Here is a 24,818-nt window from a genome sequence, read left to right on the forward strand (position 1 = left end):
TTTGGGTAACCGTGGTGTTTTCTTCACAGTGTACGAGGTAGGTTAATCTATAAAAAAGTTATTTGTAGTTTGTTCTTCTATTTTAAATGCCCTCTTCATACAGTACAGATGCAAGAACTGTGACGTGTCTTATTTTTTTACTATGCCTTAACTGTAAATCAGAGGATTCGTGGTTCGAGTTCTGTTATCTTAAAGACACACGATATCCAATTTAGGCTTGTGGATACACTTTAAGAATAACAATGGAACCACATTCTTAGGTAAGGCAAGCAGACCACATGTTGAAAAATGTATGGCTCCACATCGTTTATTCGGTTGCATTACATATAATAAACGAATGCAATTTGTATAAGTATGCAAAGTTAAACAACGGTTTAACTCAGTATTTCACCATTATGTGCTGATTACACGTTATTTTCGCGCTACATACACACTATTTAATACAGAAGGTTCGGTATGTAGCATTAAAATAGTTTAGAATATACAAAGTAGTAAGTTACGGTAAAACCACTGTCGATATAAAGTTACAATGGAACTGAATGTATCAGAAACTATATATTTTGAAATTATTTGGTGTTTCGTAGGTAGTGTATAGGAAGGGTATGTAACAGCCTCCTTTTTGTTACGCAAATATTCGTATGCTCAAATCAGAGATTTCGAATTTCCAAATCAGAGATATTCCCTGGACTAAATAACAATGGAAAATAATGGAATGTGAATGAACGTGGAGCACCAAAACCACCCAGAAAGAGGTCCTCTACAAGTCGTGTCTCCAATCATGTACAAAACTTGTTTCCACTAGATAACCGTTGCTCAGTCGTTGCACACCTAAAGCAACTGGAGAAGGAACTGGGTATTATACCATTTGATAGGATGTCATGTTGGTAAAGCAGCCTGAATCCTGTGTTGAAATAACCACTGAAAAACTGTCGTTTTCGTACACTGAATGCCTTATGAAAAGCATGAATGAACTAGTGTGTGCTTTTGACATGACAGTCTTACTGCGCTACAGGGCTATTGTCAGATTGCAGAGCCGGTAAAATAGATCGTCTAAATATAATATACTCCGTTGCTATATTCTTAGCGTGTCTGTTGAAGTCTTAAAACGACATTCTCTACGTATTAACTGACAAAAGTGATCTTAAAACAAGTAATAATTTGTTACATTTACTGAACAAAAATATGAAAATGAATTTTTTACTGTATTTATCAAAAGTAAACCTAATAGTAAAATAAACAATTAATTTAATAAATGTTTCTTTTGTCTTTTTTAATACAGTTTCACGTAATGACAGAGAAGACGCTCGAGGTCTGGTGTTTATTCAAGAGCCACCAACCAGTGTAAATTTTATGAACACAGACGGAACTTCGGTACCATGTTCAGTAAAAGGAAGGTCTTTACCAATAATCAGATGGATATATCAAGACGGAAGTGACGTAAGAGATATTCCTGGGTTACGTCATATCCGAACAGACGGAACTCTTGTGTTCACACCTTTCAAGCAAGAAGAATTCCGGCAAGATGTCCACAGTTCTGTATACAGGTGTCTTGTCTCTAACAGTGTCGGGAAAATTCTAAGCAGAGAAGTACATGTACACGGAGGTAAGAAAACACTCACTAGGTGGCTTCTTAACGAAAGAAGAAATCTGTGCGAGTAAACCCGTTTTGGTTGTGTGTTTGTTTTTATATGAAAAATGTTTTAAAACGACAGTTAAACTTGGTTGTTTTGAAATGGTGTCTTAAAATTATTAATTAAAATGAGACACAACAGAAAACCTATGCAGATAATCCAAGCTAGCTTACTTTTTTTTTGATATGGCCCCGCATAGCCAGGTGGTCAAGACATTCGACTCGTGTGTCGCGGGTTCAAATCCCCGTTACACCAAACATGCTCGCCCTTTCATCCGTATGGACATTATAATGTTACGGTCAATCCCACTATTCGTTGGTAAAAGAGTAGCCCAAGAGTTGGCGGCGGATGGTGATGACTAGTTGCCTTTTCTCTAGTCTTACACTACTAAATTATGGACGGCTAGCGCAGCTAGCCCTCGTGTAGCTTTGCGCGAATTAAAAACAAACCAAAAAACAAATTCTTTGATATTTTGATCTGTATACGTGCAAACTTTTTATCATGACGAGTTTACAACAATGAACACTGGAACAGTTTCATTAGCTTCTCACAACCATCTTCGGTTCGTGTTATGAGAAACGTTCTCATAACCATTCTTTGTATTCTACAAAATGCAGGAAGTAGAGCAGGTGTTCCGATGTCAAAAACGTTTCATTGATAAAAGTTAATAAACCCGTTGTTCTCTCAAAGTAAAGTGTGCAAGCGTAACACATGAAACATGTTTTAGGTTTAAACAGAAGGTTTCTGTCTCGTCGATAGCTAAACTGAAACTAAGAGCATTAGAACATTGAACTGTCAGTCATACAGCCCCAATACCTTATCAATCACGTGTGTTAGGCTGAAGTAACGATAACTGGAAATATCTCAATGGAGGAGTGTTTTTTTTTTACATAATTATTCAATTAACACGTAAATGTTCGTAACTTATTAAATGTTTCTAACTGTGAATTTCTGCTAGAAACCCCTCAGTGGTTTCTTAGCGCCACGACTTAATACATGTCCGTATTTGTTCGTAAGTACATATTAAAAGTTGCAGCATAAATTCAAATAAACAAGTAAACAGATATAACGGGAGGAATTCTTCTTATTGATCGAACAGTTTCGAAGGAATTAATTATTATTTGTGTACCAAGGGAACATTTCATGAGATCCTAATTTCTGTTTATTTTGCATTATTGGAGAAGACCTCACGAGGAGATTAATATTTAAGATTAATTTACAAAATATAATACCTCCTAGACTTTTACTGTGAAATATATCCCGTCTTGTATAACATAAAAAGAAACAAAAACTGAATGACAAAATTATGAAATGTTGCTCAGTATTCGAAACACATTTCTAAGGAAACAAGCAACAGAAAAGGATTCATTTAATCATTTGTGGGCGGAACAGATGAGTAGCAGTTCATATCAGCAATCATACGATTCATCGAATCTTATACAGTTACACGTCTCTATGCTTGTAGTACACGTTAAATATTTACTCTGGTTCCCAGCGTTCTATCTAAATTATGAAAACAGCTAAAAAAAAAAAAAGAGATACCTCACGTCGGCTGAACCCGTTTAATGGAACGACTTCCTCGCTTTGTTGACTTAAGTTCAAGGCACTGAATTGGAAGATAGATAATATTTGGATAAGAAAATGTGACATGAGCAGAAGAATGTAGTAGGTGTTTGTTCAGTGTCCGCTGATGTACCAGATGATGTTTGTGGTTACGGAAACTTATCCTGTTTGATCAGAGTGTACCATTAACAACAAAAAAAAAAGAAAGTGAACTCGGTATTAACTCAAATACGAAATATCAAAACATATTTGAAACGTTAGAGTTTTAACTCTTAGATGTTACACAAGAGAAAATAAGAGCGAAACATAAGAATATGGCTTTGCTTTCACTATTTTATGGAGATGTTATTAAATTTTCCTAATTTTGATGCATTTTTAATCAGACATTATGAAAAAGGGGGCCGTTCCCCCGCCCCTTACGTCACTCTTGCTCAGCGAATCCAGTGAGTCGCTTACAGAGTCGGAACTTTTGTTGACGAGATCGTTCATGTATTCTGAGCTTTTTTGAGAAAGTAAGAAAAAAACACATACGTGAAGGTATATACGTTGAAATAAAAGCACATTTCTAGACGTTCACCAAACACGTTCTTTATAAATAAAATTATGTAACGCGTCACCGTATACAATACTGTAGGGCGATTATTGCTATTTGTTTGAAAAATTCAAACCAACTGATCGAGGTTTCGCCTTCTATTTTCAATTTTATATAATATTGAACACGAATATATATCTTTTGCCATTGTAACGTTCCTTCAGCCACTGTTCGGTTTATTCGCTAGGCAACACGAACGTCTTATAAGTTATTTGTTGAGTGAGATATGTAGTGGTGACCACGGCTGTTCTCTGTGAGTGTTCTTCACAGGACCTGACTAAAACTCGAAATAAACGAATGCTGAAAATATTCCTGAAAACGTATGCTTCATAAGTAAACAGGAGTGTGGTGGTCACAGGGTAACCATCAACTGTTATAGTTCATGATCACTTTAAATTCTAAGTATGCAAATCTCAATGAGAAACAGGGCACACAGATGTAAACAATTTATTCCCAGAAGATAACTATTGACGATATTGTTACGTCATACGCAGGCTTATACAGTAATGAACACAGGAACAAACTGTCTGTATTTATAGGATATTTATGAATCATCTCAACCTGAGGCCATAAATCATACGTCTTAAGGTTTTGCTTAATTTGCTTTAAAAACGTTTCGCGGCTCTGTCAGTGCAAGTAAGGTGTGATTTTGTGATGACAGCTGATATTTCAGTGAAATCACATGTGTAATAAACATTTTATTTAAGAGGCTTAAACAGGATCCTCCTGCCATTTCGTCAGTCTTATTTCATTTTCATGGAAACATTCTTCATAATTCACGCCATCTGGTGATAACTCTAGAAGTCGTTGTTTTTTTTTCAATTAAGAACATATTTTTGGAATAATAACATTTCATACCTGTATAACTTAAAACTATGGAAACAGCGGTGTTTTCTATTGATCTGCATGTAGGCCAGATTCTTCAAGGAAATTCGAGATTAAAAATAGTTGTTTTCGTTATTAATTTTAAACTATGTGGTTTCAAGCCCATTCACCTTTTTGACTGAATAGTTTTCGAGTTTTATAACTGAAGCCATAGAGGAAATCAAGTTAGAAACAATTGAACAGTTGTTTTCTCTTCCAGTTACGATTCCTTTCTTTGTTACATCTGTTGCTAGCTTATTCTATATTTTATTAACTTAAGTGTTTTATTACCTCCGTAGTCAGCAATGATTGGATGGAAGTTTTTATTCCTCACGAGAACAACAACAAATTTATACACATAGAAAAATCAAATTAAAAATTATGGTATTTAATAACTTAAAACGATGTTAATGCCTCGTTTTGTTTTACTAGTTATTGTCACAGGTGATAACATTAAACCTGTCTTTGTTGTGTTTATGCGGCGTGAGAGCCATAAAACAAATGACTTTGTTATGCGAGGTCCTTAAGTGTGACACATTTAGGAACGGTCCTCAGATATTAATAAGGGTGTACATAGTGACTAACTGTGCACATGGAAACTTTAAATTTTTTCCTTCTGGTGAAAAACCTTTGATAAGGCGGATTAGCACTAACCGTATTCTTTACAATGTGCTCCGAAGTACGCATGTTCACACAACTGATAAAGAAATTATAAGTCACAGCACGTTGTGAATAGATGTGTTATAAATCTAGATCAACTGAAATATATTGCTTACTGTATAATCAATATGTCTACTGTGTTTTCCACCTTGAACAGTTAACTAAGGTGTATGAGTTAAATCATTGTATTTCAAGATTTATATATATATATATATATAAGAGTCATTTCACATAAACATTAATTTATCTAAACAACATGTACGTGTGCTTCGAGTAAAATTCAGTCCGAATTCCAAACGAAGTATATGTTTACTAAAGCACTTTAATTAAATTTCAACAGTTCAGACTCTTGTTTCTTTATGTATGTATGTATATATATATGTATATGATACGTACGTATAATCACGTATATATATACGCAATAACAATTATTATAATTTTGATTTGGGTCCGTTACCCAAAGGTAAATCAATGATGTAATAACCAAACAGAATAGTTATTCAACTAACTGTGAAACGCTATCGACTTTGTGAAGGAAAATTAGCACTATAACTTCACGGCAGCAAAAACAGTCAATATTATTTATTCAAGCCTTTTTACTGGAAAGCCAGAATACCTCGAGTATGGTATATTGTGTCACGTGCGGTAAAGATTAATGACTAATCTAGTTCTTCCTTTAGGACTGGTAATTCAAAGCCAGACCCCGAAATGACATCAGACACGAAAATTCTGTTTGAATAACCAAATACAGATTGGTACGTCGTATAGCCTTTACTCGAAATGCCGTGTTCAAAAATGAAAAAACAAAACAAAAACAAAACAAACATAAAACAACTCTTGAGACCTTTTGAAATATTTAAGTAAGCGCCTCTGAATCTTATTTTACTCGCTTCTCTGTCTTGCTAGATCATTCGCGGAAATAAAGGCCTATAGTTCTATCATTGATCGTATAACGACGCTAAATAGTAATGTTCGTGCAGGTAGCACTAGTATTGAATTGGAGATCTGAAATTGTTTTCCTATAAATGGCGGGAATGTTTACTTTATAAATTGCCAAGGTGTCACGCCTACTAACGATTAAAATTGATTCATTCTGTCTTCATTGTGTAAGCTTTTCATTTTCCCAACGTTTTTTTTTTTAAAGCTCGACCAACCAGATTAAAGCTTGAAAGCGTTTCCATGACAACATTTGTGTTCCAAATGGTGCCATCTAGTGACAGCTGCTGTCACGCTAGGAGGTGATCAATTGTCATCATTCGCACTAAGCAAACAGTATTAAACTATCTAACCTTTTTTTTTTCTATATATATTCTCAAGACATTCTTTAAGTCATAGGCTTTCGTCCAAATACGGAACTATTACTAAATATTTTATACACGAGTACAATGCACTCTTTCTGTCAGTACATTCCATTACCTTAGTTTACTTTTCGAAATACCGAGTTTTTTTATCTCTCGTTGTGTCAAATTCAAATCGACTTCATAGTCATTTTATATTGGTCAGCCTGTTGGTCTGATGGTATTTTAAATAAGTGGTGTTGAGATTTGTGATTTGACGATGTTCTAATTCAACTAGAATGATTACGTGTTGGAGTCCCAACAGTTCTAGGAAGTTTTCTTGCTATGTAGGATACTGGGTACGCCTCCAGGAAATGTTATCGCTATTGGCGTGTTTTATTTTTATTTTTATTTAATCGCAGTCTCTCGTATGAAAGCTTGCTCGTAATATAAAACAAGAGGGAATCCTCACTAGCCACGGCACTTACAATTATTTTAGGAAAGATAAGAATTAATTAATCTACGAGATTCCCTCCCCCTTTCATCAGCTATATTTTTACGCACACTAATACCAAACGTGGGGCGCGCGTACACCCAATTCTATTTTGTTACTCATCAGGACGTCTACTAGCCTACCCTCAAATTGAAATTATTTTAGGCACGGTTAGAGTAAATTAATATATGAGAATTTGGGTGTAGTCAGATACATTAAACGAAAGGGTTTAACCTCCTGACTACAAAACTGTAATTATAACATATCTTAAATCAGTCAAGAGATGACAGAATTATGTGCTAAAAGCAGGGGCGTAGATCCTGGGGGGATGGTTGGAGTACGTCCTCCCTTCATTTTAGGTGGGGGGTATGGTGCATACAATCATCCCCCCCCTAGAGTTTGGTCTGTTGAATTGTTTTATTGCATCACAGGCCTACAAACTGTGTGTTTGTTCTTGTGATTCTCGTGTTATTACCAATTGAATTACATAATTAGGCCTAGATGTAGGCTTTTTCAGTCGCCGAAATGTACATCTTTAATATAAGCGTGCTTCTAAGCTTTTCGACCTAAGCGATAGTTCGTAAGTATCAGTCAGTAGGCCTAAGTATACATGCAAGTATCGTGGCAACAAGATTACTCTGTGATTGCATGCTTACAGCTTTCAGGTTCACGTAATCAGAGATTACCAATTTGCAAATTGAACGGTCCATATAAGTGGTCACAAAAATCATCCCCCTATCGGGCGTAAAAAATCTACGCACCTGGCTAAAAGCAAGTACTTGGTAAAAAAAACAACTCCGGATTAAAAGAATAACTCCTTTTAACTTTTATTAAACATTTATTTGTTTATCATTTGAAATAAATACAGACACTACCCCTGTAAAATATAGAACAGGGACGTAAAATATTTGTAATATATAAACGGTCTTCCTGATAATGAAACATTTGGGAAGTTACATCGACCCGACAATTAACTAAAATATTTGCAATGTGACCAGTATGCACTGTTGACATATTTAACATTTGTATCTGAACATGCACATTTTATTTATTATACATCAGACACGAAAGCACTGTTGTGTTGATCAGTCCACCACTAGTTTTTCCTGGTATTTAGATAGAAGTCATAAATAATTATATTTCATCTTCAACAAGTTACAAACTTACAAAAGTCATAAACTTACAAGTAATCTGGTTTCAATATCCGTGGTGGACAGGGGACAAAGAACCAATTGTTTATCTTTAAGCTTGACATCAAACAAATACATTTTCTCCGAAAGACAGTTTATGAAACAGAACGTATATAATCTGCTATTTACTTGTTATGGCCAATTGTTGCAAGAGTGGACAATCAGGCCATGTTGAAAGATAAATTCCAATACAAAACTCAGTTGGTTGAATATTAACTGTTGTGTGTAGACTCGTTACTAATGAACTTCTTATAGTGTGTTAACACGCAGTGACTCTACAATAGTTTAAGATGTCTACACATGCTCACCATAAACATAAGTAAACAGAAGCACTTAGTTTGTTTCGAATTTCGCGAAAAGCTACACGAGGGTTATCTGCGCTAGCCGTCCCTAATTTAGCAGTGCAAGACTAGAGGGAAGGCAGATAGTCATCACCACCTACCGTCAACTCTTGGGCTACTTTTTTACTAACGAATAGTGGGATTGACCGTCACATTATAACGGCCCCACGACTGAACAAGCGAGCATATGGTGCGACGGGGATGCGAACTCGCGACCCTCAGATGACGAGTCGAGTGCCTTAACCACCTTGCCATGCCGGGCCGTTCGATACTGAAAGAGACGATAGAAAAAAACTCTTAATAAATTGTAAATTCATCCTGTCAGAAAGACGTAATAACTTTTGAAATATTGCAGTATCTAAAGGACTCGCTTTCGTCCATACTTTTTCCAGTTTGGTATATAACAGGCTATTGTTATTGTTAGAGTTTCGAGATCCATATTGACAACTACCTGGAGGCTTTGTGAACATAAGCTAGAATAAAAAAACACAACAATAACATATACTTTGATTACAAAATGGCGATATAGATCATGAGACGGTATTATATCCCTTCTGTTTGTGTCTACAACGGTTCAGCCTCGAGCTGAACTACCCGGCTTTCACAGCGGGACGCTCAGGCTAATGTTTATCCTGAAGCCACTTTACAACGAATCGGAAAAGGTGATGCAGACGTAGCGTATGTCGTGCCGAGACCTATTATAATAGGCCTATTACTCATGCACGCGTGTTTACATATACTTTTTATAAAACCAGAAATATACAAAAGAATGTATTTTCTTAGAGTTTTTGTTCTGATATCGTTGAAATTCCCGGTGATTTATCTGGAAAGATAAGAGTTCTCATTAAGGTTATGGAACTGAAACTAAACATCATTTCTTTTGTGTCTTTAGTACCGAAAGGAACTGCAAACTAGGACCTAAAAAAACTACTTAGGTTTATCTAATAGCTTTAACTGATGAACCATATCAAACAGTTAGGAAAAACGGAGAAAAACATTTTTTTTTCCAACCAAAAGGAATAATTTGAGACAGTGAGATATAAAGTTTAGAAAAGTAATTCTTGCTACTAAACGTTTTTATGTTTTTTGAATTTTCGCGCAAAGCTACATGAGGGCTATCTGCGCTGCTCCTATACGTAAATGACGTCTCAATAACCTAGGTAGTGGCATTTTCTTCAACCAACTAAAAATATATATATAGGTAAATAAATGTAAGCATACTCTCTATTGGCTTCTTAGAACAGTAACAGCACGAGGTGGAACTCAAATATTTACACTTTCTGTTGTTTCTGTTTTATTTTGGGAAGCACAGAATTCATTGTTAGTAAGAACATGTGCAACTAGATACGGCTGTTTTGCTGTTATGATGTTGGTTGGTTTTAATAATTTATAACGAAAACGTTATACACGAGTTAAAAAAACATAGAAGGCAAAAATAAATTCAAAGCCTTTCGGAGATTTCGGTAAGACAGCAAGATAATGTTTAATTTAACCACAGTTTTTACGTATTTAATTAATTAGTATTGTAACGAAACTTCGTAAAATCGTCTGGTTTAAAGATGTTCAAAACCGCCGTAACGAGGCGTTTCTTAAAGCTTGAAAATACTACTGTTAATGTTTGTTTGTTTTGTTTCTTGAATTTCGCGCAAAGCTACTCGAGGGCTATCTGCGCTATACTTCCCTAATTTAGCAGTGTAAGACCAGAGGGAAAGCAGCTAGTCATCACCACCCACCGCCAACTCTTGGGCTACTCTTTTACCAACGAATAGTGGGATTTACCGTCATATCATAACGTTCACACGGCTGGGAGGGCGAGCATGTTTGGTGCGAACGGGATCTACTGTTAATGAATTTGGGAAAAAACAAATGAGCAACTAGTATGAACCTTTGTTCTTATCGGTTTTGAGAACCGTCAAGTATTGAATTAAATTCGTAGCTTAAACGACAATTTCTTGTTATTTAAATCCATTGTCTGCTACTTATACGGAGAACGAATGGAATCTGTTATAACAATATTCCATTTTGATCTATCCTGAAAATGTGTCCACACTTTACTATCTAAGTGCGCTGGTGCGTGCACTACAATTCAACCGTTGTAAATAAAATGTGGATTAATTATATTTTGGTACGTTTAGTACAGCAACATATTAAAAGTTTCTTTTAAAAAAAGGTTTAATGGCGCAGATAGCCTAGTTGCTTTGCGCCATAAAACGCCAAACCAACCAAATGGTTTAAAGGTCGTAGAATAACATTATAATTTTATTTAATGATAGTATTCGGTGTGGTAACGTTTAGCAGTAATTAAACTAAAGTAAGAAAGAGCAAATAAATTACAATGTTAATTTATCTCTTCATTAAATAATTAATTAATTAATAAAAGGCTTAAGAAATGTTAGGCCTGAGACAAGCGGACTTACAGATTTCGGTGTCTGTGATTAAAGTTATTGGGTTGAGGAATAATTCGTGAGCGTTTTTTCAAGTTAAAAAAATATATTCATAAATGAAACGCTTTCGCAAAATATTTCATGTCATTTGGTAGATAAATTTTTGCTCTAATAGATGGTGTGTTTGATTTTCATATGTCTTTAATTTTTGCTTTCATTTTCAGCTCATTAAATGGAATGTCAAGTGGACAAAATCGAGCATTTTCGACACCATCTGCTTTTCGCATTTAATTTCTTGCAATTTCGTTTAAAACAATGCATACTATATACCTAGATATTACATGAAATAAAGTATCATAATAAATGTTTTGGGTGTAATGTGTTCATGCATTGAAGTATTGTATAGTCTTGCATGTAATGCTTGAATGAAATTATTTTAAAACGCTCACGAATTATTCCTCAACCTAATATTTTGTGTTATTATCGAAATATTGTATTTAAAGAAGTTATTGCTGAAATAAGATACTAACTTAACCACAAATGTTTTGCAGGTCTCTGCTAGTATTAAAATAAAATCAGTTATATCCGTTGAAGCCGAAAGTAAATTATTTAGATAAATTACATATCACACGGTATTAATTAAGACACAGCGCCATACAAATGAAGTGTTTGCATAGTTGTAATAATTTCTATTTGATCTTGTAAACTTACATAACTATTCTAGTATCCTATTGATCTAAACCAATAACTTTATAATACCAAAGTAGTATCAATAGGTTTATATTTTGTAACAATGAAATCTAAGAACTAATTCTCTGTCAATGAGCATTCTTACAGATAGTTTGTGTAATTATAAAACGCAATGCCTGTTTATTCGCCTTTTTTACTGCTGTTTGGGATATGGTTTAGATCGATGGGATGCTAGAAAAAACAATGGTCGTTTATTCGGATTCTTACTAGTATCTGAAGATGTATAACCCAATGTGGTTAAGTTTAATATCTCTCTTTACCTATGCTCGGCATGGCCAAGCGTGTTAAGGCGTTCGACTCATAATCCGAGGGTCGCGAATTCGAATCCCCGTCGCGCCAAACATGCTCACCCTTTCAGCTGTGGGGGCGTTATAACGTAAAGGTCAATCCCACTATTCGTTGGTAAAAGAGTAGCCCAAGAGTTGGCGGTGGGTGGTGATGACTAGCTGCCTTCTCTCTAGTCTTACACTGCTAAATTAAGGACGGCTAGCGCAGATAGCCCTCGAGTAGCTTTGCGCGAAATTCAAAACAAACAAATAAACAAACTCTTTACCTAATAATATGTAGTTTATAATGTTAAAGATATGAAGGTTAGGCTTTCCTTTGAAAAGTGTCATAACATTTTTTAACTCTACTGCCATATTAGTAAATCACCAGCTTAAAGGTTTGAAATATCTTCTTTTAGAACTTTACATAAGTTTCGACTCATGTTTATAGTACCATCTTTAAAGGCTGCCTTCCAGTGGAACAGCAGTTTGCAACAATAAAATATGGGGTTCAATTCCCCGCGGCAAGATAGCAGATAGCTCAATGTGGTTTTGCTCTAAAACAAACAACAACAACTCTTCAGAGACGTTTGAACTTCATTGAACAAGACGGGTGTTTGAACACTGTTAAAGTAACTATGAATAGCATCCAATTAATATCGTAACAGTAACGCTTCTATTCATGATTACCTCGGGAAAGTCGCTCACACTTATTGTTAGCCAGTCTACCCCTATCTTCTGAAGTAATATGGTTTGTTAAACCTGACCCACGTGTACAACCCTGACGAACATAGCTGAGGAAGACAACAGTGTCTCAAAATTTATAGCAAGCTTTAACTTTTGGTTTTAACTGTTAGTTGGCCATCAGATAACGAGATTGGTAGATTGCTTGTTTGTATTTTTTTGAGAAACAAAACTGTGATCATTTAGTTCAAAACGAAACGTTCGGCCAGTATGTTTATTGTTATAACAAACAAGAATATCGTTTCGTAGCTTTAAATAAATAAGTAAATATATCAAGTAAGCAAACAAAATTAACTATTGAATTTCCAGTACTTGCCAACGAGAGTATAAAGTTAATCCGTGTAAGAAAACAAATGCACTCCTAAAAATCCCGCTTTTATCATAAGTATTAGTCCGGCATAGCCAAGCGTGTTTAGGCTTTCTACTCGTAATCTGAGGGTCGCGGGTTCGAATCCCGGTCGCACCAAATATGCTCGCCCTTTCAGCCATGGAGGCGTATTGATGTTACGGCCAATCCCACTATTTGTTGGTAAAAGAGTAGCCCAAGAGCTGGCGATAGGTGGTGATGACTAGCTGCCTTTCCTTTAGTCTTAAACTACTAAATTCGGAACGGTTAGCACAGATAGCCCTCGAGTAGCTTTGCGCGAAATTCAAAACAAACAATATTATGCGTACAAGCGATTCGCGGATGAATTCTACCTGCAGTAAACGCGACCCTGAACTGAACAATTTTTCTGTAAACCTAGGAAAACGTAAGTACTCTATTTCATATTTTTAAAGACGTAATCAATTGTATCAAAACTGTACTTACTGTTGCAAACCAGTCTTTTACCACGGACGATCAATTCATCTTTCTTGTCCTAGGCAAGCCTTTAACTGTGCCAACGTTAATCACAATGTACAAAAGAAAAATAAATTATGGCGAGGAAAAGAAAACGAGGTTATGTTATTTTTTTCTTTTCATTTCAGTTCAGCTCTTTTATGTGTGTTAAAACATTTAACTGCTCAAGCTTATAAGACGGTTTTATGAGTTCAAAGAAACGCCATTAAGGAAAGGAGTAATCAGCATGTATTTATAAGTTTTATCCAACCATTGAAGAGTTGGTGGTCAAAGAAAAAAAATATAAGGTGAAATATGAACTGCTACCGATTTAGTGCTAAAACTGAGTTTCTGTTCAAAACGTATATTACAAAGTTACATATATATATATATATGTAATTTTAAACCTCTGATGTATATGCTTTGAAATTATACGTCCAGTCACGGCTCTTAAATTTAACTAGACAGGTGCATAGCACGATAATTTGTCAGGTTGCACGACATGCCACTAAAGTGGAGCTTTTGTTATATTGTCGTATTGATTTTTACTGTTTCTCAGTTGATCAATTTTCGTTTTGTGCGCACCGTTTTGTCATCTCTTTCTAAGAAGTTATCCGCTCAAATGGAATTTTATTCCCTATTTCATTTCGACCATACCGTTTTCTAATAACGGACAAATATCACAAAAACATAAGATTCTTGGACAAAAGCCATTTAAACGTATTTTGCTCTTGCTTTATATAAGAAATAACATGCATAATAAAGATAAGAACAAGGCAGTAATTTCTGGGCTTATCTGGAGCAGGAAAGAGGACACAATAACAGATAAACCTTTAATACAACTAATATCATTTTCGTAAGGGTGGAGCAGGGAGAGGAAACAAAAACAGATAAACCTTTAATACAACTAATATCATTGTCGTAAGGGTGGAGTAGGGAGAGGAAACAATAACAGATAAACCTTTTATACAACTAATATCATTTTCGTAAGGATGGAGCAGGGAGAGGAAACAATAACAGATAAACCTTTAATACAACTAATATCATTGTCGTAAGTTCTTTCTATGAACTGAAACAAGTCAATATTTGTACCTATGACATAAAATCTCATTGAATAGCTCCGAGGTTTAATTCAAGTACAAACTTTTATCTCGTCTTTTGAGCGAGTTTAGATCTAATTACGCCGCCGCTATTGAGGATTCCTTTTGTTTAGTCTTTTAGGATAACAAACAGAACTCTTGCGTTAACTATTATTTGACAGGCTACGTATGGTGTGGGTGATTATGTTATTTTATAATAATTATCCTTTGACTTGATGATACAATAAACATCTAAAACATGCTAAACAATAAAACTTGGAATATTTAACGGTAGGTTTGATTTTTTATTGGTCTCTTCTAAAGCCTACAATCATCACATGAACAGCTTAATTAGTTGTATTTGGAATATACTGGCATGACATACCACTCTTTTAATGAAACCGTGGTCCGAGTATGCTGAAAGATACTGAATCAAGTTAAACCTAACTAAGACATAATATTCATAAGAAAGTCAGAAATGTTTGGCCCTTCCAGTAGCACAGCGATGTCTTCGGATTCATACCGCTAAAAACTGGGTTTCGATACCCGTGGCGGGCAGAACACAGATAACCTATTGTGTAGGTTTGTGCTTAATTCTGAACAAACAAACAAATGTAATTATTTTATACGGTTGGCTATTTCTTCTTGATGTGAAATTAACATTTGAAACCCATCAAAAGAGACGTCTCCACACGAAATTCTTAACTACAGGGTGTTCGGAAAGTCACTGTGCAGTTTTGTCTGTTAATAAATATATAAGTGCACAGTGACTTTCCGAACACCCTGTAGTTTTGAAACTGCGATGTGTTTCTGTTACTGAGATAAATTAAGTTAGGTATTTCTTATAATAGTTTGTTGTTATAATATAATATAATATAAAAAGTATAATATAATATAATAAAATTCTCTGTGAGGATTATGAAAATTCCAAGCAGAGGTAATTTAATGTTTGCAAGAAGCTCTTACTAATGAACCTTCCCCCGGCAAGTCAGCAGAAATTTTACTGAAGTCCAACGCTAAAGTTCGGAGTTCGATTCCTCTTGGTGGGCAGAGCTTTGCGATAAAACGAATAAACAAATACCAATTCATATTACATCACTTTATATTGCTATTGTATTGGCAAAACAATATTTATAGTTTTTTTGAAATTTTAATTAGTAACTTACTAACTCTGCCATAGACACTGAGTTTTATCCAGAAAGTAGTCAGAACACACGCACACACACAAAGAAATATAATATATTATAACTGCTTGTTTACGTTCTTGTCTTGAAGTGTAGAGTGTTCGCTTTATTTGCACGGTAAAGAGTTCTAAACCAAACTAATTAAAGTCGACTAGAATATTCATTAAATTCACTGTTGTATAATCGAACGATTAAAGATCAGATAGATTATCGCTTACCGATGTGGCTTCAATTGATTTTTGGACTAATTAAAAGGACTAATGTCACACACATGAAATCAGCATACAATTAATAATTTAAATGCAATTATTTATCAACTGAGGACGAATACATCAATAGAAACAGTCTTCACAAGTTGTTGTTGGGGGATAGTAATGTTTGCTATGAGTGATCTCGTTGTAGGTTCTAAACCTTAATTTGTGGTATCTAACTAAAAATTTATACTTTCTTTAAGCTAACGAACAATAAACTTTCAATGTATCTCGCTGTACTTTTGTTGCTCTTCTGTTGTGCTAAATTACAGTGAAAAGAATGTTGCCTGTAGATAACTTAAAACTTGAGACGTTTATTTCATGACGTTAGCGCGATTGCTTAAGGCTTAAGATGTATATTATGGGGCATTAATATCAGTGCTCATAGTTTTGTAAGCGAGTATTAATTTTAGAGCACTAACTAAACTTAGAAAAAATAGCTTAAAACTTACGACATTTCAACCTTCTTAGATCATCTTCAGATCAACCTGAAGATCACCTGAGAAAGTCGAAACGTTGTTCTGTACTTTAGTTCAATTGGTTTTAATACCCATACCAGCCGTCTTGAAAATACATTTTTACTTCAAGTGGGTTTCTCGTCATCACGAAACTTAAGACAGTTGTGCCTCTTTTATAACTCTAATCTTTTGACAAGTAACTTAAAAGTAGAGGGATCGTAAAAGCTTTATTTTAATTTCAAAACCTCCCTCCATAATCTTATATAGAAATCAACAGCTCAGTCGGAAAAATTACATTGGGTGTACAACCTTTTACAAAGTTTGAAACAGAAACCTAACATTCAATATCCATCAAAAGGTGAGGCTCTCCATACGAAACTTTTAATTAGTTTAGAAATTATTATATGTTTTTCTTACTGACATGAATCAAGTGAGGTCTTTGTTTCCTTATAACAAAGCCACATCAGGCTATCTGCTGAGTCCACCGAGGGGAATAGAACCCCTAATTTTAGCGTTGTAACTCAGTAGACTTACAGCTCTACTAGCGGGGACTCAAGTGAGGCACTTATTGTAATGTTTGCAAGGCTATCATAAGAAACTCTAGTTAGTGAAACAACACGCAGGTTCAACCGTTTTGCAAAGTAATCTCGAGAAAATTCAGTTCGTGTAAAAGTGAACAAGTTCATCATCGGTGTTTCCTTTAACCTGAAGATATTTTATTTTGCGTTTTTATCTTAGAAAAACTGGAAGGTGTGTACGAATTTTATACTATTTGCAACACATAGATGAAAATAGGATAAAAATATGGTACTATTATTTTCACTGTTCACGTGCATCCACAATATTATAGATACTATAGGAAACTATAGATACTTGGAAAACCTACAGGTACTTCATGAAACTATTGGTACTTGGGAAAACTATATGTACTACAAAAAAAAACTATAGATACTTGGAAAACCTATAGATGGCACAGGAAATTTTGGGTACGGTACTTAGGAAAGCTGTAGGCAATACATGAAACTACGGATACTTAATAAAATTATATGTACTACAGGAAACTATAGAAACTTGAAAAACTAATGGTAACTATTGGTACTTGGAAACTAAATGTAACGACAGAAATTATGAGTACCTACGGAAACTATAAGTATTTGAAAAACTATGTTGCATTACAGGAAACTATAGAAACATGAAACTACGGATACTTAAGAAAATTATATGTACTACAGGAAACTATAGAAACTTGTTGCATTACAGGAAACTATAGAAACATGAAACTACGGATACTTAAGAAAATTATATGTACTACAGGAAACTATAGAAACTTGTTGCATTACAGGAAACTATAGAAACATGAAACTACGGATACTTAAGAAAATTATATGTACTAAAGGAAACTATAGAAACTTGTTGCATTACAGGAAACTATAGAAACATGAAACTACGGATACTTAAGAAAATTATATGTACTACAGGAAACTATAGAAACTTGAAAAACTAATGGTAACTATTGGTACTTGGAAACTAAATGTAACGACAGAAATTATGAGTACCTACGGAAACTATAAGTATTTGAAAAACTATGTTGCATTACAGGAAACTATAGAAACATGAAACTACGGATACTTAAGAAAATTATATGTACTACAGGAAACTATAGAAACTTGTTGCATTACAGGAAACTATAGAAACATGAAACTACGGATACTTAAGAAAATTATATGTACTACAGGAAACTATAGAAACTTGTTGCATTACAGGAAACTATAGAAACATGAAACTACGGATACTTAAGAAAATTATTTGTACTAAAGGAAACTATAGAAACTTGTTGCATTACAGGAAACTATAGAAACATGAAACTACGGATACTTAAGAAAATTATATGTACTACAGGAAACTATAGAAACTTGAAAAACTAATGGTAACTATTGGTACTTGGAAACTAAATGTAACGACAGAAATTATGAGTACCTACGGAAACTATAAGTATTTGAAAAACTATGTTGCATTACAGGAAACTATAGAAACATGAAACTACGGATACTTAAGAAAATTATATGTACTACAGGAAACTATAGAAACTTGTTGCATTACAGGAAACTATAGAAACATGAAACTACGGATACTTAAGAAAATTATATGTACTACAGGAAACTATAGAAACTTGTTGCATTACAGGAAACTATAGAAACATGAAACTACGGATACTTAAGAAAATTATATGTACTAAAGGAAACTATAGAAACTTGTTGCATTACAGGAAACTATAGAAACATGAAACTACGGATACTTAAGAAAATTATATGTACTACAGGAAACTATAGAAACTTGAAAAACTAATGGTAACTATTGGTACTTGGAAACTAAATGTAACGACAGACATTATGAGTACCTACGGAAACTATAAGTATTTGAAAAACTATGTTGCATTACAGGAAACTATAGGTTCTTAAGCAAATTACACGTGTTACGTGAAACTACTATAGATTATTACAAAAGACCATGGGTAGTTAGGGGATCTGTAGATACTTGGGAAAATGTTGTTCGCTCCTCTACATAGAGCTTTCTCTATCCATACCAGCCGTTTTTACATATATATTAGGAAGTCATTTATTTTATTATGGGAAACTATAGGTACAGTTGCAACAGCGGTGAGTTAAGAAATCTTCAATTAACACTGTTAGCATCAAGCCAACAGACTCTTCTCTGAAACCTTTAATAAACACTGTTAGGATCAAGCCAACAGACTCTTCTCTGAAACCTTTAATAAACACTGTTAGAATCAAGCCAACGGACTCTTCTCTGAAATCTTTAATAAACACTGTTAGCATCAAGCCAACGGACTCTTCTCTGAAACCTTTAATAAACACTGTTAACATCAAGCCAACAGACTCTTCTCTGAAACCTTCAATAAACACTGTTAGGATCAAGCCAACGGACTCTTCTCTGAAACCTTTAATAAACACTGTTAGGATCAAGCCAACAGACCCTTCTCTGAAACCTTTAATAAACACTGTTAGGATCAAGGCAACAGACCCTTCTCTGAAACCTTCAATAAACACTGTTAGGATCAAGCCAACAGACTATTCTTTGAAGCCTTTAATAAACACTGTTAGGATCAAGCCAACAGACTCTTCTCTGAAACCTTTAATAAACACTGTTAGAATCAAGCCAACGGACTCTTCTCTGAAATCTTTAGTAAGCACTGTTAGCATCAAGCCAACGGACTCTTCTCTGAAGCCTTTAATAAACACTGTTAACATCAAGCCAACAGACTCTTCTCTGAAACCTTCAATAAACACTGTTAGGATTAAGCCAACAGACTATTCTTTGAAGCCTTTAATAAACGCTGTTAGAATCAAGCCAACGGACTCTTCTCTGAAACCTTTAATAAACACTGTTAGGATCAAGCCAACAGACCCTTCTCTGAAACCTTTAATAAACACTGTTAGAATCAACCAACGGACTCTTCTCTGAAACCTTCAATAAACACTGTTAGGATCAAGCCAACAGACTATTCTTTGAAGCCTTTAATAAACACTGTTAGAATCAAGCCAACAGACTATTCTTTGAAGTCTTTAATAAACACTGTTAGAATCAACCAACGGACTCTTCTCTGAAACCTTCAATAAACACTGTTAGGATCAAGCCAACAGACTATTCTTTGAAGCCTTTAATAAACACTGTTAGAATCAAGCCAACGGACTCTTCTCTGAAACCTTCAATAAACACTGTTAGGATCAAGCCAACAGACTATTCTTTGAAGCCTTTAATAAACACTGTTAGGATCAAGCCAACAGACTCTTCTCTGAAACCTTTAATAAACACTGTTAGGATCAAGCCAACAGACTCTTCTCTGAAACCTTCAATAAACACTGTTAGGATCAAGCCAACAGACTATTCTTTGAAGCCTTTAATAAACACTGTTAGAATCAAGCCAACGGACTCTTTTCTGAAACCTTCAATAAACACTGTTAGGATCAAGCCAACAGACTATTCTTTGAAGCCTTTAATAAACACTGTTAGAATCAAGCCAACGGACTCTTCTCTGAAACCTTTACTAAACACTGTTAGGATCAAGCCAACAGACTCTTCTCTGAAACCTTTACTAAACACTGTTAGGATCAAGCCAACAGACTCTTCTCTGAAACCTTTACTAAACACTGTTAGGATCAAGCCAACAGACTCTTCTCTGAAACCTTTACTAAACACTGTTAGGATCAAGCCAACAGACTCTTCTCTGAAACCTTCAATAAACACTGTTAGGATCAAGCCAACAGACTATTTTTTGAAGCCTTTAATAAACACTGTTAGAATCAAGCCAACAGACTCTTCTCTGAAACCTTTAATAAACACTGTTAGGATCAAGCCAACAGACTCTTCTCTGAAACCTTTAATAAACACTGTTAGGATCAAGCCAACGGACTCTTCTCTGAAACCTTCAATAAACACTGTTAGGATCAAGCCAACGGACTATTCTTTAAAGCCTTTAATAAACACTGTTAGGATTAAGCCAACAGAAAACTCCCTGAAATAATCAGTATATTAAAAGATACAGTAACGAGTTACAGCAGAGCGGTTTCGGGGTAGGAGCTTGTCCATTGTAACACGTATCTCGCAGTTAAGCCCCAGACAACATCGGCAAACAGCTTCCTATAGTCTTCAAGAACCGTTGAAAAAATATTCACGTGACAGTTGCTATGAAACAGGGTACTTATTTTATGAGATTCTAGTAACGCGTTTGGAGCCCTCTAAATACGTGGTGAAGTACTGATATAGAAGATACATCCCCCAAAAATGGTGAATTCAAACTTCTGATCAGATAAAAAAATGATTTCACACCTACAACGTGATTACAAGATATTTCACGATAATATTTGTTAGAAGGTAAACTTCAAATAAGTAAACGTATTTTGAATTTCGCGAACAAAGTTACTCGAGGGCTATCTGCGCTAGCCGTCCCTAATTTAGCAGTGTAAGACTAGAGAGAAGGCAGCTAGTTATCACCACCCACCGCCAACTCTTGGGCTACTCTTTCACCAACGAATAGTGGGATTAACCATAACATTATAGCGCCCCCACGGCTGAAAGGCCGATCATGTTTGGTGCGACCGGGATTACGAGTCGAACGCCTCAACACGCTTGGCCATGCCGGGCCTAACGTAATTACAAATGTAAGTGCTTTTTGATAACGTTTTTATTTTTGTTTCAGCATACAACATACGTAACTTTCTGTTCTTTCTAGACATTTATACCTTCACAAACACAGCAGAAACGTAAATTTTGGTTTACGTCTTTAAGGGTGAGAAATCACATCTTGTCAACCATAAGTGACGTGTTTGTTAAAATCGCACCCCATTTATAGCTTTTCTTTTCTTATACTTAAATTGCAGAAAGAATTATCTAGCCCTGGATATAAAACATTATCCACTTGAATTATGTATTTTACGTCGATGACGTAACTGAGAGTAGCATATATTAATCGTCATTGATTTCTGAAAGGCTTACAATAAAAACTACCTAATAACCACCTAAATTTCTAATGTTTTCTATGCGAAATAGGGTATTTAGTCATTAAAATAATTTTATCCATTCTGTGAAAAGTGTGTGCAGTGCGTTGGAATTTGCTGACGAACGGTTTTGACATGGTATTAATAATAATGAATGGTTTTGCCAATTCACCATTATCTATAGTTATACAGTCTTCAGCGCACCATTTGGTTTAAATAACTTATTCGATCGTGAGAGAATCTATAGAAGAATTAAAACTGGGAGAGTCTTCATAAAAAAAACAACAAATAGGTTTTTAATGGACTTGCCGCTCTTTTCAAAATGGCCGACTCGTTTCTGTCTAATAGATTCGCTTATCGTTCGACCCATGAACTTAAACTCTAAAGAGCTGTATATTTAATGCAACATCAAAAATAGGAATATTTAAATGAATCCGTATAATGTGTGTTTTACGAGCTACTGCCTTCGGTTCACTTGTCTTTTTTGTCTTTTTTAGGCTTAAGATTAATTATGTGCAGAGTAAAACTGGAAAATAGAAAACGTTTATTGCAGAAAATAAACTACAAACCAAAATGAGTTTTATTTTGAATAACTGATCAAACAAGATTTAAGGTACTTTTAGCACGTAAAATTGAATTAAGCACAAAGCTACACAATGGGCTATATATGTTATGCCCACCACAGGTATCGAAATACGGTTTTTAAGCAATGTGAGTCCGCAGAAATACCGCTGTACCATTGGTGTGACTGTACAAAAATGTAAGTTACAGGTTTATTTCGGAAAAGATATTTGAGATTATGTACAACAAACGTGATCAACGTAATCCGAGTGTTGCTGGTTCAAATCCCTGCCACACCAAACATGGTCGCCATTTCAGCTGTCGGGGCGTTATAATGTGACGATCAATCCAACTATTCGTTGTAAAAAACGTAGCCCAAGAGTTAGCAGTAGGCGGTGATGACTAGCTGCCTCTCTCTAATCTTACACTGCAAAATTATGGACGGCTAGCGCAGATAGCGCTCGTGTATCTTTGCGCAAAATTCGAAACAAACCAAAGAAACAGAGATTCGGATCACATTTGCAATATGAAAGCCGCGTGTTCGAACCCCATCCCCAAACATGGCCAACTTTTCAACCGTGAGGGCTTTATAATGTGATGGTCATTCCCACTATTCGTTGAGAAAAATTTTTTGTTTGTTTTCGAATTTCGCTCAAAACTACTCGAGGGCTATCTGCGCTAGCTGTCCCTAATTTAGCAGTGTAAGACTAGAGGGAAGGCAGCTAGTTATCACCACCCACCGCCAACTCTTGGGCTACTCTTTTACCAACGAATAGTGGGATTGACCGTCACATTATAACTCCCCACGGCTGAAAGGGCGAGCATGTTTGGCACGACGGGGATGCGAACCCGCGACCCTCGGAATTACGAGTCGCACGCCTTAACTCACGCTTGGTCATGCCGGGCCGAGAAAGAGTAGCCTAAGAGTTGACGGAGGGTGATCTAGGCTAGCATTATGGATGGCTTGCAAGTACAATCCTCGGATATTTTTGCGCGAAATTCAAAACAAACAACACACAAACATCGATCAATTCAGTTCTTCCTACAGTTTTTACTAAACTTAACAGGACTGGAATAGAGCATGGGTCTTTTTTTTATTATTGATTTATAGGGTAGACGATAACTAATTTTGATAGAAACTGCATTCCCACGGTCTAACACACCAAATAAAACGTATGTAATCAAATTTATACGTATTTTCCTATCTTTTGATTTTTATTAAACTTAATTGAAATTGTATCTGAGGCACGTGAACCTAGAAAATTAGATGTGAGTTCTTAATATTTTTTTTACATTCACTTTAATTACCTTTGTATCAGGATATTACTTTTTCAGGAACGTCATTTTTTTCATTCCATTAATCGATTAACATGTTTCATGAAGTAGAAGTAAGTAGGAATAATCTTTGTTACACAATATTGCTTCTCTGTTCTCCTGAACAATTTCGCCTTTTAACTTTGTCATGCACACATTTACCATGTGTAATTTTCTCAGTTTCGACTACTATGTAACACTGATTTGCTTTGTGTCGTTTGTCTATTTTTTCCTTTACAATTTCGCCTTTTAACTTTATAATGAACACAGTCATCATGTGAAACTGTTTTGGTTTTTATTGTTTGTCTTGATTTACGTTTTGAACTATGGTCTTGGTTTCGCTAAAACTTTGTGTAAATAGATAGACAAGAATTTCTTCGAGTGCACAGAGATCCATAGATACATGCGAATTATTGCTCAGCAAAAGAAACAAAAACTCATTCGTTTGAGTATTTATTAGTAGAAATGTCAATTTAAAAAAACAAACAACAGGTTTCTGATAGTGTCTAATGTTCGCCGTAAAGATAGGTTTTACATTTTGTCTAACATACGAACTTTGATCCCTTAGCCAATGGACAATTAAAAAAAAATCCGGGTTCTTGTAGAAATACACACGTTATTGGAACCACAAGAACAACGATTTTGACGCTTCAATATAACAACCTTATAACGTTTTCTGTTCCTTCAGTGTTAGGACCCGGCATGGCCAGGTAGTTAAGGTGCTCGACTCGTAATTCGAGTGTTGCGGGTTCGAATCCCTGTCACACCAAACGTGCTCGCCATTTCAGCTGTGGAGGCGTTATAATGTTACGGTTAATTCCACTATTCGTTGGTGAAAGAGTAGCTCACGAGTTGGCAGTGAGTGGTGATGACTCGCTGT

General features: G+C 35.2%; 1 protein-coding gene across 8 annotated transcripts in view; it reads left to right on the forward strand.

Annotated features, from left to right (window-relative positions):
• Positions 1–24,818, forward strand: part of LOC143246574 (cell adhesion molecule Dscam1-like) — a 114,079-nt gene that overhangs the window by 11,122 nt on the left and 78,139 nt on the right. For all 8 annotated transcript variants that reach the window (XR_013026045.1, XR_013026046.1, XM_076493519.1 and 5 more), the window contains exon 2: positions 1,280–1,603. Coding sequence is in view for 6 of the 8 variants with exons in the window: in XM_076493517.1 (XP_076349632.1) it covers positions 1,280–1,603 (324 nt within the window). In the remaining 2 variants the exon portion in view is untranslated. The remainder of the gene's footprint in view (positions 1–1,279; positions 1,604–24,818) is intronic.

This window comes from Tachypleus tridentatus, chromosome 3 (assembly GCF_004210375.1).
Source record: "Tachypleus tridentatus isolate NWPU-2018 chromosome 3, ASM421037v1, whole genome shotgun sequence".
NCBI lineage: Eukaryota > Metazoa > Arthropoda > Merostomata > Xiphosura > Limulidae > Tachypleus > Tachypleus tridentatus.